Below are 16,147 nucleotides of genomic sequence, written 5' to 3'. Positions count from 1 at the left end.
AAAAATTCTCCCATAGTACCTGGCAAGGATATTCATTATGTCATTTTAGGAAGCTTGCAAGGATGCCAGCCTAACTGGCAGCTGTGTCGGCTACTGTTTAAAGTGGATCTCCTAAAACTGGAGGATGAGCATGGGGCAAAAAAGAAGTGAATGATTTTCAAAATACATAGCATAGCTTGAATTTTGATAGAGTCTTTTAGGAAGAAAAAAAAAATCATATACTGCTAGATAAAAAATACTGAAAAATACAGGGGAGCATAGGCTGCCTAAATGTTGAGACACTAATTGTAGCTAATATGCTGCCTCATTCCTGTTTGTAGGGTGTTCCTTTTGTCTGTCTGTGACTAATCTTTTAGGGTGGACTTGCACATGCGAGTGCGTGGGTGCATGCGTGTTTGTCTGCATTTCTATCGCCTCCAGTTGAGAAATGCAGGGCGGGGCGAAGGTATGGTATATAAAACAGTGGTTCATGAGAGGCTGCTGAAATGCTATTTTAGGGGGGAAAACTGTTGCAGAAGAATGTTGACCCTATATTTCTCTAAATTTCTACAACTCATTCAGGAATTTTGTTTTATTTAAGCTTGGCATTCTCAGGGTTATTACTCCCTTTGTAGTGCTGAGCAGAAGTGTATTGTCCTTTTATCGCAGCTGACTGTTCTTAGGTTGTTAACAGATGACTCGCACAGTGATGGGTAAACCCCTCCTGGTTTCTAATGGAACAAGCTCAAGTGGGGATCTCCACCACAAACGGTGAAACTTGGGGGAGATTTTTCATTTAGTTCCCTAAAAAAATGTGTTTGCTTTAGTCAATGTGCATTAACATAAAGGAAATTCAGGCTATGAAGACTTGATTTGTTCCAAGTTGCTTCCCAAACAAGCTTCCCCTAGGCCTGACTTCTTAGATTGTGGTAAAATGCATATTCCTAAAAAGGTGAAAGGCTTTTATTTTTTTACTAGAGGCCCAGTTCACGAAATTTGTGCACAGGTAGGGTCCCTAGAAGCTGTAGGCTGCGGCTGCTGGCCAGGGCCTCCCTTTCCAGGCTGCTGGCTGCTGGCCAGGGCCTTCCTTCCCCAGCTTCTGGCTGCCCCCCCGGGCCTTCCTTCATTCTGCACCACCCCCTGGTGGTCAGTGTACATCATAGCGAGTGATTGAACTCCTGGTCAGTCGAACTCCCAAGGAGACACTTTGCATATTAGGCTTTTATATATATAGATGATTTTATCTTAACCCTCATCAACATCACTGCCTCCTACCACCATGGGTGTTTATATTATATTTACCTATATATTTTTCTCTCATTATAAGGTTTATAGATGAATTGTAGAAAGTTTGAAAAAGTCAAAACTATAAAACTCAGCCTTTTAAAAAAAATCTTTATTGTTGAGATTATTACAGATGTCCCTCTTTTCCCCCCGGACAAATGCCAAGTCTTTATTTCCTGTTGTGTTGTGTGCCCATTGAAAACTGCTCAGTTAGCTTAGTGGTCTGCTGATGATTAGACAAAAAAAAAATGTTCTTAATTGCTTTGAACCAATGTTTTCCATTTTTGGCTGAGGGACTCCATGTGTATATTTGGGCTTTCCTTCAAAGCTCTAACAGTTTACTACTGCCTTTGGCTTTATTTTCTTTGTGCACAGGGCCTCAAGCCCAGCCAAAGGCAAGAGATTAGGGACTTCTTAGGAATTTCCAGGCATGTGCATAGCCCTATAAATGTAAGTATTCTTCTAGACTCCCCAGGATTATGTTAGAGGTTTTCAAAGTTCCCTGTGGACAGCTCATTCCCAAGGACATTCTTTTATGTTTTTGGCCAGCCTCCTGTTTTTCACAATGGGTATTTCTACTTAGGGCAGCTGCAATGTTAAAAATTGTTACTGGTTGATTCCAACAAACAACTTAATGAGAGAGCTTTTCCCACTGAGCCAGCTCTGACTCAGGTGAAATAACAACAGCCTGGAGTGAGGTTTTACCAGGGAGGTACCAGACAAGTGACAATTCTCTAGAGATGGAGCTTCTGGAAGAGCTCTTACTCTACGATGCCCCTCCAGGGGTTGTGCAGCCTCTGGTTTTCACAGTTGTCATGGTTGCAGGGCTGTTGGCTTTCAAAGCTACCATGAATCTAGGGAAAAGGGAATGAAACTAGGACAAGGTAAACCACCACAAAGCTCACTGTTCTTAATGAGATGTAGATATTTTTTTTTGGAAGGAATGCTCCTTGCACTGTTGAGGGTCTTAGTGTTAGAGAACTCAAGGAGTTCGCCACTTGGGGTGCTTTATTTAAGAGCAAGGCAAGGTTGTTGCAAGGTAGTTTCACTTACTTGCAACTTACAGCAGGTAAATGAGACGGGATTCATGTCCAAAGCTCTGTCTCCCCAAGGGAGGTACAGCCATTGCTCATATAACCAGTCAATGACATGTTGATTTTTTTTTTTTTTTTTTGGAGTTTTCTAGAAAATTCTTGAGTAACCTTATAACCGTGGTTTTGAACTCTACATTCAATAGTTTGCTTTCTTCCACTTTTCCACTTCTTTCATTTGTGACATGTTTCTTTGTCTCTGAATTTTGGCTACTTCCTTGTGTTTGTTTCTATGTATTGAGTAGAACTGCTATGTCTCTGTGAGTTGGTAGAGTGGCCTTGTGTAGTAGGTAACCTATAGTAGGCCCAGTGGCTCAGCCTCCCCAGTCACCTGAGCTGGGAGCTCTAGGTGCACCCTTTATGCTGTGAGCACAGTCTTTTGTTGTAGTTGAGACTTGATTGCTGTTGGTGTCACTGGGAGGAATTGACCTCCAGGCCAGTTGGCTGTGAGGACCAGCTGCGACTACAATGAAAGAGCTGCTGTACAGGAGACACCCCTATGGAACAGGACTTGCTTCAGTGGGACTTTGGTGCTCACTGTGTCTGTCCCTTGAGTGTGTTACTTGTGGATGTGTAGAGTTATAATCTGGTATGGTCTGACATTGACCACTGGGTACACTGTCTCTTGGGTCTCCAGGGAGGTGCAAAGTCACACTGCCTGGGGCCACCCAGCAGGAGCTACAGAGAGATCTTCAGATTCCTCCTCTTTATATCAGATTTGGAATTGCCCAGACGAGACCCAGCTATGAAGCAAGGCAGATTGGTGCTGGTCCTGGGTCTTAGGCCTTTTATTGATAGGTTTGGGGCTCCCTGACCCAGCTGCAGCTTGTTTGAGAGGTTTTAGCCTGAGAAAGGACAGACCATTCATATGCAAAAACCTCCGCACAGAGCTTGGATGGGGTTGTAAATTGGATGAGGTGGGGTCTAAGGGAATCACCAGGGTGAAGCAAACAGAAATGACTGCCAGTCAGCCCTGGGACCAGGGCAGTCCCAGCTTAGGAACAATGATCCCTGCAAACACATTTATCTGGGAGAAAGCTGCCCCCAAGTTCCTGCCCCGATGCCAGACAATGCAGTTCCTCCTCATATGTATCTGTGTCCTCCAGAGCCTCTCCTTGGTGCTGGAGCTCAGGGGAAGCAGGACCTTGTAAGTTCAGTTCGGGGTGTTGGCCTTTTAAGAGGAACAGCTAGGTCTCCAGCAGCCTCTGTGTCACTTAGCACCAATCTGCACTGGTTTTTACAGGCCATAATTCTTACTGCCCATAAGGACTTCTTTTCCCAGCTCTGGGGCCCTAAGCTGGACCCCTTGCTCCTCACGGGTAGCCTTCGCAGAGATGATCTCCCTCCCAATTAAAAAAGTGGCACACGCGGGTGCTGGACCAGCCCGTTCCGCACCTCTGCACCTACTACCAGTCTCATGCGCTTTCTTCTTTACTTCTCTAGGGCCTTTTAAGAGGAACAGCTAGGTCTCCAGCAGCCTCCGTGTCACTTAGCACCAATCTGCACTGGTTTTTACAGCCCATAATTCTTACTGCCCATACTGCACCCATAAACAGCCATTCACTGCTTTCTTATTCAGAGGCTTTCTCATTACATTATATCATGAACATTTGCCTCAATCATTAGTTTTCAAAAACAAAATTTTAATGGCTCTATAGTATTGTTGGACATTTAGTCAAGTTCCCATTTTTTCTCTTACAAGTGACAACTTGGAAATCATTGCACTGGGACCCCTGTGGGCATATGATAATTTCCTTGGGGAAAGTCCCATGAAAGGGAATTGCTGAGTAAGGAGCACTCACTCTTTAAAACGATGTCAACCATATTGCCAGTTGCCTTCCAGAAACACAGTGTTGAGTTTATATTCCAAGCCTGGATTTGCACCTCTTTGTTTCTCCTGCATCTTTGGGAAATTAAAAAAAAAGGAATGTTTAGTTCTGATTTTCATTAGTAAAATTGAGGATTTGCCAAGTATTTTTTTAGCTATTTATATTTTGATTGAGTGCTTTACTTATTTCTAGTTGGAATATTAGTCTATATTATGTAGTTTGCACCTCTTTGTTTCTCCTGCATCTTTGGGAAATTTTTAAAAAAAAAGGAATGTTTAGTTTTGATTTTCATTAGTAGAATTGAGGATTTGCCAAGTATTTTTTTAGCCATTTATATTTTGATTGAGTGCTTTACTTATTTTTAGTTGGAATATTAGTCTATATTATGTAAATACTTATTAAATATGAAGGATATTAACCCTTTGGATATTGTAAGGGAGGAAAAATCCCTTTTTTCTTCTACCCTTCTAGGTTCTGTGGTTGGGACCCTGAAAAGTAGACTGACGACAAACAGGTGAACAAGAGAAAGCCAGAGCTTATTCATAGGTGCACTTAGCATGTACAAACTTGGGCTTATGTAGCATCTTAACAAAAGAAAATAAATCTGTAGAGAAGTAATAAGACAAAGGAAAAGGGGTTTAGGTTTTTAGGGGCAGCAAACTTGGGAAGATAAATATAGGAGGGAAAATAAGGGTCGTTTTAGTAAGATTATTTGCAGACCCATCTCAGGACTGACTCCATCATCTTGGCCATAAAATTCCTCCAGGAGCCGGGATGCATGGCAGCCCTCACTTCTCAGAAGTGTCTGCTCTTCGTCAGATAAGCAAAGCTTTGAGAAGGCTTCTTTCTGCATCTGTTGACTCTCATTTGCCTCCAGTTCACATCATCCTTATGCCATAGTGGCATCTTTTGGGCTGGTACATTCTGATCCCCTACAATATATTTTACAAATTTGGGACTTTATAATTTTGTTTGTGGTATTTTTGATGCATGGATTTTAAAAATAATTAACGTGAATAATAATTAAGTAGTCACAGTTAAACTGTTACAAAATCTATCAGTATTTCCTTAGGTAGTTTTTTCACCTTAGTGTTTATCCTTAGGAATTCCAGCTCCACTTCAAAATTGAATAAGTAATGTTTCTTTCCAATGGTATTTCTTTTTTAAAAAAAATATATTTTTATTGATTTCAGAGAGGAAAGAAGAAGGAGAGAAAGATAGAAACACCAACGATGAGAGAGAATCATTGATCAGCTGCCTTCTGCATGCCCCCCACTGGGGATCGAGCCCACAACCCGGGCATGTGTCCTGACCAGGAATCAAACCATGACCACCTGATTCATAGATTGATGCTCAACTACCTATATTCTTTTTCTATATTCTTTTTCTTTTGTTCTCTGTTTTTACAATTTAGTTTATCATAGTATTCATTATTGCTGAAAATAAGGTTGTTTTTCTTATCTCCCATTTATTTTCCATCTTCATTAGAAATTTCATTAGTTTTCTTGATGAATATTTCTCTACTCTGGCAAGTCAAGCCATTAGATTATTGCTTTAAAAAATCATAAATTTTATTTACTTTAGCGCATCCTTAAAAATATATGGGTAAAGAAAAATCTACCAGATTTTCTGTAACCTCTGCCTTTTAAATTTTTTTTTAATGGAACATGTGCAACTAAATATGAGAACACCTTTAGGGTTAATTTTCTCACTATGCAGTCAGACTTGGCTCACAAGCCTCATGTGGCATCACCATAGACATGTCTGGTCTTCGAACAATGGCAAAGAAAGCAAGCCTATGATTATGAAATGGGGCTGAGACTTTAACGATTTTATGATCTTGTTAGAACTGTTGATGAAATGTTAACGTGCCTAATTAGAGGACTATTTTCATTGTTCTGCAGGGAATGGATTAGAGGAAGGCCAGAGTTAATGCATGGAGGCTCTGGTATTAGTTCAGGAAGGGAGGATGGTGACATCCAGTTCTGCAAACCCCATCCCAAGGAAATTTAATCAGGGAGTAGGATTGAATTTGTAGATAACAGACACCACACTAGGCATTGAAGGAGATAGGGATCGAACACAGGGAAATTATACTCAGTACATGCAGGAGCAGCTGAAGGTGGGACCTCTGGAAGGACTCTTAGGACAGCTCCCTAGACTGGCCTGCCTGGGAAACTGAGTCACAGTCAGGAGGCTGGGGACCCGGGACCACTGTTTAACCTCTGGCTCCAAGGTCATCCAAACCAAGTCCTCCTGCCAGATCTGAACAGCAGCATGGATGTCCCACTTATTCCTCGCTTCACATGCTTCCTAATTCAAGTCATCCCAAAAATTAGAACTAGGTTGTGCACTGAAAGTTATTTTGGGTCATGCAGCTGATTGGCAGAACCTACACCATATTTAAAACCTTAGCTGTAAGAGAGTCTGGAAGTGGTTTTTTTTTTGTTTTTTTTTAGCCTCCCAGTCCCACACCTGGAGAAAGGTGAGTGAATCCCCCTACCTTTCCCTTGAAGCAGGCTGTCCTGGTGCAGGAGTGTGTGAAAGGGAGAGTCTCTGCAAGTGGTGACTGAGAGTTGGGGGGGAGGGTAAGGGATGAGAAGAGAGAGGAGACGGGTAATGTCAGAGACCAAACTGGTTGCATTGAGTCCTGGTTTTGCGTGTTTTAGATGTTTTAACATCCCTTAGTCTTTGCTTAGTGAAATGATCAATTGCCATAGTGGAGCAAACAAATTTCGAGAGCAAGGTCATCTCAAAGCTTCCTCATACTTCTGAGATTCCTTTGAAGATAATATGTTTAAGTATATTTTCTTTTCTCCGTACATTTTTGTAAGTACAGAAGTAGAAATCAAACAGGAGATGTTGTCTCAAAGGTGCCACCAGCCCTCCTTCCAGGCTGTGGAATGTGCCTGGGGTGGCCCTGCAGCCTTTAAGGGTGTTGTGATGGGCAGAGCCCCAGGCATGAGGAACCTCACCTTGGGGAACCTGCTGGGCCTGCAGTGAGTTTGCTTGTTGACTCAGATATGCCGCCTACTTCTGTGCCTGACTGAGGGGTTAATGCACCTATTACATGCCTGGTCCTGGATTACAGGCCCCTCCCCCAGACCTAGAGCAGGTGCCTGAGAACTCCTCTAGCACGGCTTTCCCTAGCAGCTGTGTAAGGGCCTGTCTGTCTCAGCGTTTTCATTTCCCACTTCAGTGTTGTCCATTGATTAAGGTGCATTGAGGAGGCCGGTGAACCTCTGATTTGGTAGCACCTAAATTGGGTCTTGGCTGCCCATGGCCAATCAGGTAGAGTTATTATTCAGGTGGCTGCATTCACTGCAGTGTTGGCCATTTCCCCCACCTCTCTGGATGCTATTATAAAATCTCTGGCTTCCTGGCATCTAATATAAGCATGATGTATCTATCCCTTAACCTCAAGTAAACTCATCTGCTGGGTGGAGACCTGAGCCCGTGACTCTCCGCCACAGAGCCAGCAGCTGGTGCCCTCCCTCCTCAGCAGCCATCTGGGACCAGGTGTGCCCCTCTTCTGCCAAGAATGTGCCAGGCTGAGGCACAGGCAGGTGTGGTGTGATTGGGAGATTATGATTACAGGTGTTGTAGCACCTCCCCTCCCAGGTTAGCCAGCTGTGCTGATAGGTGTAGCTCTTACTCTGGAAGTGGAAGACTTAGTGGGCAGGTTCCTGGGCTGGGCAGCGAGGAGAGAAACCAATTCAGATGGCCTCAGTGTCTAAACCCAACTGGGAAGCAGACTCTACACACACTGGTAGTTAGGATGCTACAACCCACAGTGTAGGCAGAGCCTGCATTCCTGAAGGTGTTGATTATTAAAAATCTGTTTTCTCCTAGAAATAATATACACATGAATGTTGGTTCTACAGATTTTCCATCAAAAGCCCACTTAACTCATAGTCTATTTTCACAATTCTGCATTTGCAGCACAAAACAATAACCAGTGCACTGTGCAGATTCACCCAGGGTCCGGCTGCATGCTGCTCCTGAACCCAGCCAGGCCTGCAAAGCTCAGTCTTTGGCTTCAGAGTAGCAGGAAATGGCAGGGCAGGGCCGCTGGTGATCAGACCTGAGCAGGCGGCAGAATCACCTGGAGGGCTACCACTTACTTCACTCTGAAAGTTCTCACTCAGGGGGGTCCGGGGTGGGGCTCAAGAATTCGCATCTCTGTCGCATTCCCAGGTGGTGCTCATGCTGCTGGTCTCACCACCTTTGAGGACCACTGGGAGAGATGTGGGAGGAAGTTACCCACCTAAAGAAGTCCTGTATTTGAATTCCTAATGACAAGATTCTGCGTGCCCAGCGGTGCCCCACTCCCCATTTATCCACTATCAACGAGGCTCTTGGTCCGTCTGTCAGTCTGGGCCCCCCACCTAAAGAAGTCCTGTATTTGAATTCCTAATGACGAGATTCTGCGTGCCCAGCGGTGCCCCACTCCCCAGTTATCCACTCGTGAGGCTCTTGGTCCGTCTGTCAGTCTGGGCCTGCCATTCCCTTTCTTCCTGAGCCTGGTGTTGACCATCGCTCTGGAAGCCGATGGGTAGAGGAGTTAGTCACTCTCCCAAGTTCTCTGGAGGGTCAGCCGTACCTTGGGGACATCAGTGAGCAAGTGTGTGTCCCAAAGAGTTCAGGTACACCGTGACAGGCGCCCGCCTTCCTGCTCTGTCTGGGCCAGGTGCCTTCCTCCGCAGAGTCTGATGCCGAAGTTCAGCTTTTCCCGAAGCCGCTTGAAGCCAAGACCCACAGCTGAGGACTCCTGGGGGCTCCATCAGGTTTTACAGAAATTGACCTGAGCTTACCATGCCCTTTAAGAACTCCCTACATTATACTCTGGGTCTCAAGACAGATAGACAAGGGGGAGATATTGAAGAAGGCAGAGCTAAGATCAGACCTCAGCCCAGCCTTCCACATGGCCCATACCACCCCCACGAATCCTGGTTTTGCTTCCAGAACTCCCTCTGTTCTGACAGTCCCCACTGCCTTACCCATCCTGCACCTCTCCAGCCTGCTTCACTCCCCCTCTCCACTGACCTGGGTGACTAATGCTTCCCAGGGCTGGAAGCTTTAGCCACTTCTTTCCACAAGACGGAGGGCGTCAGTGCCACTGCGGGGTGACATGGTGGTGCCACCAGCAGAGACTCCCCATTTGCCCCTTGAGCCCCACGCAGATGGCTGTGGATCCAGGGCTGTGTTCTCACAGGTGCTCCCCTGGGACACGCGCCACTTCCAGGGAATAAACTTGGGCTTCTCTCCTGTGTCTGCGAAAGGAGAAAAGAAAAATGGGAGGATTATTTTGTTTGTTTATTAAGTAATAACACATAGTTTCAAAAATAGTCTAAATGTTGCACTTACTGATTGATCAGATTTCCCTCCAGGTGAAGCAGATAGCTTTAGAGTGGAATATGGGAAAACACGGGATGTTTACAAGCAAAATAATAGGAATGCTTAAAGTTGATATTCCAACACCTGCTATTAACCCTCTTTATTTTTGACTACTTACGAAATTTGTGAAGTTTGGGGGGATGAAAACACAAAAATTGCTTTTAATTTCCTCCTGTCATTATGATGCCTGGTGTAAAAAGTTGGCAGAGCCTTCTGCCTGCTGGGCCCTGTGACACTCACAGGTGCTGGTGGCCAGGAACGCGGCCTCCTCGGCTGCTCCCTGCCTTCGAGTGACCTGCCCCAGGTGCCTGGAACAGCAGGAACGCACATCCCCAGGTTTCACGGGGGTACTTCCTGCAGACCTTCATAACCTGCCTCAGACTGAAACGTTACACTGCCTGCTGTGGGCAAATTATATTTCTCGTTGTTGGATTTTCAAAAACACTGAGGAGCCTCCTAATGGTATACGTGACGTGGTGCTATAAGTGGCGTCACAGCCGTCACCACAGTTCTGTGTTGCCCTTGTGATTGACTAGCACTGGCATCTGTGTGTGCTTCTCTCTGATCTGTTTTTTATTTGCCCCTCTCTAGTGGGATCTTGTGTGTGATAATGCCTGGAAGGTCCATATCGCTAAGTTCTCCTTACTGGTTGGATTAATCTTTGGCTACCTAATAACTGGATGCATTGCTGACTGGTGAGTACCAACGTGCCCACACGTAAACCTTGGGAAGCCACTGCAAGTCTTTGCAGGCTAAAGAGGAGTGGTCAGTGTTAGATGCTGGTACTGTCTTTTCTCTGCCCCGGTGTTAGTGCCGGAATAGGAGCTGAAGCCATCCCCTGGAGAATTCAGAATGAAAAGAATTGGCCAGTGCCCATAACAGACCCTTGTGAAGTGAGAATTTAAATTCACTTTAATTTAAATTAAAGAATTTAAATTCTTTAGCTGCAAGAATCTAGCAAAACCAGCCAGCAGCCTGCAGCCCTCTCTCCTACTGACAGTCAGTGTTTAGATAGGAAGAGATGGAGGAGTTCGGCTCAGGGCTTTCTGGGTTGAGCCCCGATGGCTTGGATGTATAAGACACATCAAAAAATGGGGAGAGGAGGACCTAGTGAACTTAACAGGTCGCACCTCAAAATGTCCCACAGGTTTTAGAGAGGGACAGCTCCTGAAGTTGGCTTGGCCAGCAGATGCCTCTGTGGGGTCCATGGGGAGCTGGGCCTGGAGAAGCGGCAGCATTTGGATAACAGATGGGCATCGCAGGCAGAGGCGGGGCAGTGACCAGGTGAGAATGAATATGCTTTACCTGCGTGGGTGAGGAGGTCTAAGGGGTGGAGCAGAGTGCATGGTGCAGAATGAAGTGATGAGGTTGGTGAGGAGGGCGGGGGAGGTGGTATTAGAGACGGGAATGATAATAATAATAGCAACAGTGTTGGCAACTGAGAGGTACTGACTGATGACTGTTGCCGGGCACGGTGCTAAGTATTTCCACACGTGAAAATATTCCATCTTCACAGCACCCTGTTCGGAAGGTACTGTTATCACCTCTGTCTTAGAGTGGGAAAACAGAAGCACAGACGTTTAAGTAAAATCCCCAGTGCACTCAGCTTTCAAGTTGGAGAGGCAGGATGTGGGGCTAAGTCCCAGGGCTCAGAGCCTGCCTCTTCTCAAGGGTGCTGCCACTGTATCTCAGGCCTCCCGCGGTCACAAGGGCAGCGGCAGCAGTGACATGTCTGTGTGGGGAGGCAGCTGCCCAGTGTTGACAGGGTTTCAAGTAATGGGACTGCTCAGGGAGAGAGGCATGGGCTAGCTGTTACCCTCACCGTTCCTTTATCTATCAAGGAACTTTTGTGTGTGTGTGTGAATAAGGTCATCTTGGACCCAGTAACATAAGAACGATATAGAGCAAACTCCTTATGCCTGTGCCTCCCCCTGGAGCCCTTTGGGCGGGGTTAGCTGAGAAAGCTGGCTCAGCAGGAGCCGGGGCACAGAGCAGTGCATGGAATCCCGAGGAGTTTTGATACCACTTTCAAGTTCTGGGCATTTCTTTCTAAAAGCTAGCATCTATTTGAGAGTTCCTGGCATTAACATGTGTGATTTCCTGTGTGTTCAGAATTTGCTTAATCATGATTTGTAAATGTTTCTTAAGGACACATTCCCTGGGGACAGTAACAGAGAAGCTGTGAGTGAAGAAGAGGCGTCTGGAAAGCTGTGCAAGGCCCTTGGGGGCTGGCAGGGTGGGGCAAGCACAGGGGCTTTTTTCTAACCAAATCTTGAGCTTAAAGGTGTTCAGAGTAAACTGGATGGATCTAAAAGATACTCCAGTGTTTTAACCACAAGGACTTTTATTTCCCAAATCGGCATTAAAATAGGTTAGGAAGATACACTAATATAATTCACATCACTTGTTTCTAAAGAAACACAGACTGGACTTGGGTTCTAGTTTCCTTGTTCAGTGAATTTATAGGTAAAGCAGATATGGGCCTGTATTAATATCAGTCTGTAACGGGGTTTAAATTACTTAGGGGTGGTTTTGTGAATTCTTACTTCTTACGAGCACAGGCTGTTTGGCCTCCCTGATCACACACTAGGACTGGGACAAAAAGCAGAAGAGTTTGGGTCCTCCTTCAGGAGTAAAAACCAGTGGATCTTGTAGACTCACTTCTCTGCAGTCCCTTTGTTGAGGCCCGGAGGTGGGTGGGGTGCCGTGGGTGATGGAGAGACAGGGAGTGCTCTGTGCTGTGGCTCTTTGAGCATTTGAGTGGGCCTCGGTTGCACTTGGAAAGTTTGGTGTTTTCCACCCTTAGCTTTTATCTATGGCTCTGTGCTCCCTGCGAGCCTTGCTGAAAAGGAAACGGACACGTTTAGAGGGAACTACAGATTCACAGCTGCTGGCCCAGTCACGGCATGTGAGGAAGTTGTCCGAGCCGGGGTGAGCTCTCTAAGACTGTAGTCAGCACATAAAATGTCAAGTGGTACACTTTGTCCTTTAAGAAGTTACCGTTCTCCCCACATGTTTTATTTGGGGACACACATCACATGTTTTAGGATGTGCTAGTTTAGATGTTCGAGGGGACATTCCTGACCGTGGCGCGGCCAGATGACACCCCTCCCCCCACAGCTGGTTCTTTTGCTAGACATGCGCATTTCTCACCCCAGGAGCCCTTACCCCTTGCCCTCTAGCTCCTGGCTCAGCCCTGGCAGAGCTCCTTTGCCAGGAAAGGTAACATATTCCCAGGCTCCAGTGTTTAGGGTGTGGACATCCTGGGGGGCCATTATTCTGCTCACCACGGAGCCTCGTTGATAAAGCCCTCTGTGTCTCTGCATTACAGATCTAGGGCTGTGGTTTTACCCCTCATCCCTCATGGGGTTCTGCTGGGGGAAGCCAGTCCACACTAAAACTCCAGGGGTTCTGACTTACACTTGTTGACCATTTGCTGGATCACTTGCACTTACTTATCCCTGACAACAAGCCCATTAGGTTGGCACTGACCAGCTGTTCCTAAGGAAACAGGAGGCTAGTTCGGACAAGGGTGGTCTTTCTCATGACCATGTATGTAGTGTATAAGTGGTGGGCCTGGATAAAAGACCAAGGGCTCTGACTTTGAAGATCATATTTGCCCCACAGTTCCTAATAGTAATTTTATTCACTGACTTTAGCAATCATTTCAAAGGGAGAGATTTAAATAGTTTATACAAGTGAAAAAAAGATCGAGGATCTCTTCTAAAGTATCAGAACATTGTAATTGATCTCATAGCTCGGCCTCATTTCACTAAACTGAAGTTACTACGGGGAATGTTAGAAGCCTAAAAAATTCTGAATGAAATTGTGTCCTATAGCACCCCTCCCCCCCAAGTTTTCTGGAAATTATATTCATCTCCTTCATAGAGCAAAGCCATGTGTTACTGAGCATTGCTGTTGCTTTAACAGCTTTATTGAGAGAAAATCTACATTTTACATATCATAAAGCTCACCCATTTTAAGTGCACAATCCAGTGAGTTTTCGTGTATTTACAGAATCTTACAGTCATCACCACACTAAAACATTTCCACCACCTTAAAAGGGAGTGTCGTGACCATCTACATTCATTCCTCATTCTCACCCCCAGCCCCAGGCAACCACGAATCTACTCTGTTTCTATTTGCCTTTTCTGGGCATTCTGCTTTTCTGTAGATGCCTTGTTATAAGCACGTATAGGCTAATTCAAGGCATTAGTTACTCTTCAGGTGTTTGGGCTGCCAGGCTTGGTTTTCTTCCTTTGACAAATAGAATTTCTCTCCAGTTTCTTTGTGAGCTTTTCTTCTAGTTCAAGCTTGGTTGGGTTATATTAATTTGTATGATTTTTTTTTCTCCCTAGTAAATTGATGAAGGAAAACCTGGAAGGCTAGGAAGAGAGGGGTGAAGAACTAGTTACCTTCCGTTCCCATAGACCCCCTAACCCCCCTGTGGACCTCTCAGCCACTCCTTAGGAGCACATCACACCCTAGTAGTAGCTGATCTTGCCCGGCTCTATAATCTTCCAGTCTAGTTTTTTTCTGAAACACAGTGGCTTGGGCTCCTTCCACCCCTTGCTGCCTGGTGGAAGGACCTTCACTTTCAGGTTCACACCCATTATTTAAAGTTCGAACTATCTTAGTTTAGTCTAAGTTTAGTTTAAAAATGACTTCTCATCATACAGTTGAAACACACCGGCAGCTGGCTTGGCCCCAGCTCTGGTAGGCTGTATAAGGTCAGGCGCCTGACTAGTTACCAGCCCTGACTAAGGAGATGAAGCCACTTCACTCAGTGTCTCTGTTGACTTTGGTGCCAGTTCCAAAGGTCAGTGATTTCTCAGGACATTTTATGATGGGTGTGTCAAGGTTTACATTTGGGGAGTTGTTATTGATTTTGTTACTCTTGCCTTGAATTATCCTCCTATATACTCAAAAATAGACTTGCCAACAGGAATTGGGTTCCTGTTTCAGTTCTATTATGCAGTAGCTGTTTAATCTAGGCCCCTTTTTCTGCACAATGAGGCGGTCGAGCTACATTTCCCCCAAGGGCCTCTCTATCCCTAGATATGCCACAGTAGGTCTGGACAGTGGGAAGACTTTTAGTCCAGTACTCATTCAGCATCTATTGAGCACCTACTGGATGCTGGGTTTTCAAGGCTGGCACCACGGTCCTGTGTAATGATGACTCCTAACGTTTCCTCTCTGTGCACAGGGTCGGCCGGCGGCCTGTGCTGCTCTGTTCCATCATCTTCATTCTGATCTTTGGCCTGACCGTGGCCCTGTCCGTGAATGTGACGATGTTCAGCACACTCAGGTTCTTCGAAGGATTCTGCCTGGCTGGAATAATCCTCACCTTGTATGCATTACGTAAGTAGGAGTCTTCCCAACCCGTCTTGAAGAAATTGGTGGAAGTGTTTATGGCGCCTACGTGGTTCTGGGAAGGGGCTCTGTGCTGGTGGTTTGGGATGGCAGTCTTTTGGAAGTGCAAACTTGAATGGCCTCAGTTGCTGTGAAGACGCTTTCCCAGGTAATGTCATCCAACACCCAGTCTATCCTGGTCTCTGGCGTGGGCTCAGGACACATCAAAGGACACGAGGGCTATGTAACTGCTTGGAGAAGCAGGTATCAGCCCACAGCTGGTGTGGAGGGGCTTTTGCTTTCTTCCAGAATTTTCTGTGTAAATGTTCTGTGCACTTTCAAGTACAGCACATCATTAGGCATCCCTGTGCTTGGTTCCAGAAAAACATAACCACCACTGCTACCCTCTGTTCTGGGCTCAGTGTTCTCATTGCCTCTGTAAGAGTTTTTCTTCCAGCCCTGGCTGGATAGCTTGGGTTAGAGCATCGTCCCAATACACCATCAGGGCACATACAGGAAGCAACCAATAAATGCATAAATAAGTGGAACAACAAATTAATGTCTCTCTCCCCATTTCTCTCTCTCTTTTTTTTAAAATAATTTTTCTTACTTTTTTTTTCCTGTAAGGCTGTGCAGAGTCCGAATTATCCACATTCTCATGTGCCTGGATATGGCTTTAAGTGGTCTGGACTCAAATCCCGTGCATTGGTACTAGAAGAGTAAATGGCAGTATTTGTTAGTATTTGCTCTTTTTAGGGTGAAGAAAAATTTTTCTGCATTAATTCCTCATGTTTGTTGGACATATTAACTCTCCCATCCAATCTGGTTATGTTTTACTTCTTTGAAGTTGGTGTTTTCTAGAATACAGCCACAAACCCCTATGAAGGAGGGAGGTTTTAGGCATGAATGTTTTTACTTATTTTCTAGTTTTTATGCTTTCTAATCACCTGGTGAAAAGAACTGTTAGGAATAATGTAAAATTATTTATAATATGTTTTGTCTTTTTCTTTTCTTTAACAACATGGGTAGGAGTCAGTTATAGATTAAGTAGCATTTTCCAGTGAGGTCAAATAAGAATAGTCCTGCTTCTCTTAAGTGCGCTTATTAAAACTAGATAACACACCCTAACCGGTTTGGCTCAGTGGATAGAGCATCGGCCTGCGGACTGAAGGGTCTCAGGTTCGATTCCGGTCAAGGGCACGTACCTTGGTTGTC

At 45.3% G+C, this 16,147-nt stretch overlaps 1 protein-coding gene and 1 long non-coding RNA gene across 2 annotated transcripts in view; both read left to right on the top strand.

Moving 5' to 3' along the window:
* Positions 1-16,147, top strand: part of SLC22A23 (solute carrier family 22, member 23) — a gene marked incomplete at its 5' end in the record, with an annotated part of 211,668 nt that overhangs the window by 30,950 nt on the left and 164,571 nt on the right. Inside the window, 2 exons of the mRNA XM_014542380.1 lie at positions 10,172-10,275; positions 14,787-14,941. Coding sequence (XP_014397866.1) covers positions 10,172-10,275; positions 14,787-14,941 — 259 coding nt within the window. The remainder of the gene's footprint in view (positions 1-10,171; positions 10,276-14,786; positions 14,942-16,147) is intronic.
* The window catches only part of LOC106726668, a 76,988-nt gene continuing 75,788 nt past the window's right edge, over positions 14,948-16,147 (top strand). The window contains exon 1 of the long non-coding RNA XR_001362736.1: positions 14,948-15,101. This is a non-coding gene — a long non-coding RNA (uncharacterized LOC106726668). The remainder of the gene's footprint in view (positions 15,102-16,147) is intronic.

The sequence above is a fragment of the Myotis brandtii genome, unplaced genomic scaffold, assembly GCF_000412655.1.
Source record: "Myotis brandtii unplaced genomic scaffold, ASM41265v1 scaffold300, whole genome shotgun sequence".
In the NCBI taxonomy this organism is placed as follows: Eukaryota; Metazoa; Chordata; class Mammalia; order Chiroptera; family Vespertilionidae; genus Myotis; species Myotis brandtii.
The sequence above is the reverse complement of the archived record's forward strand: the minus strand, read 5'-3'. Positions and strand labels throughout refer to the sequence as shown.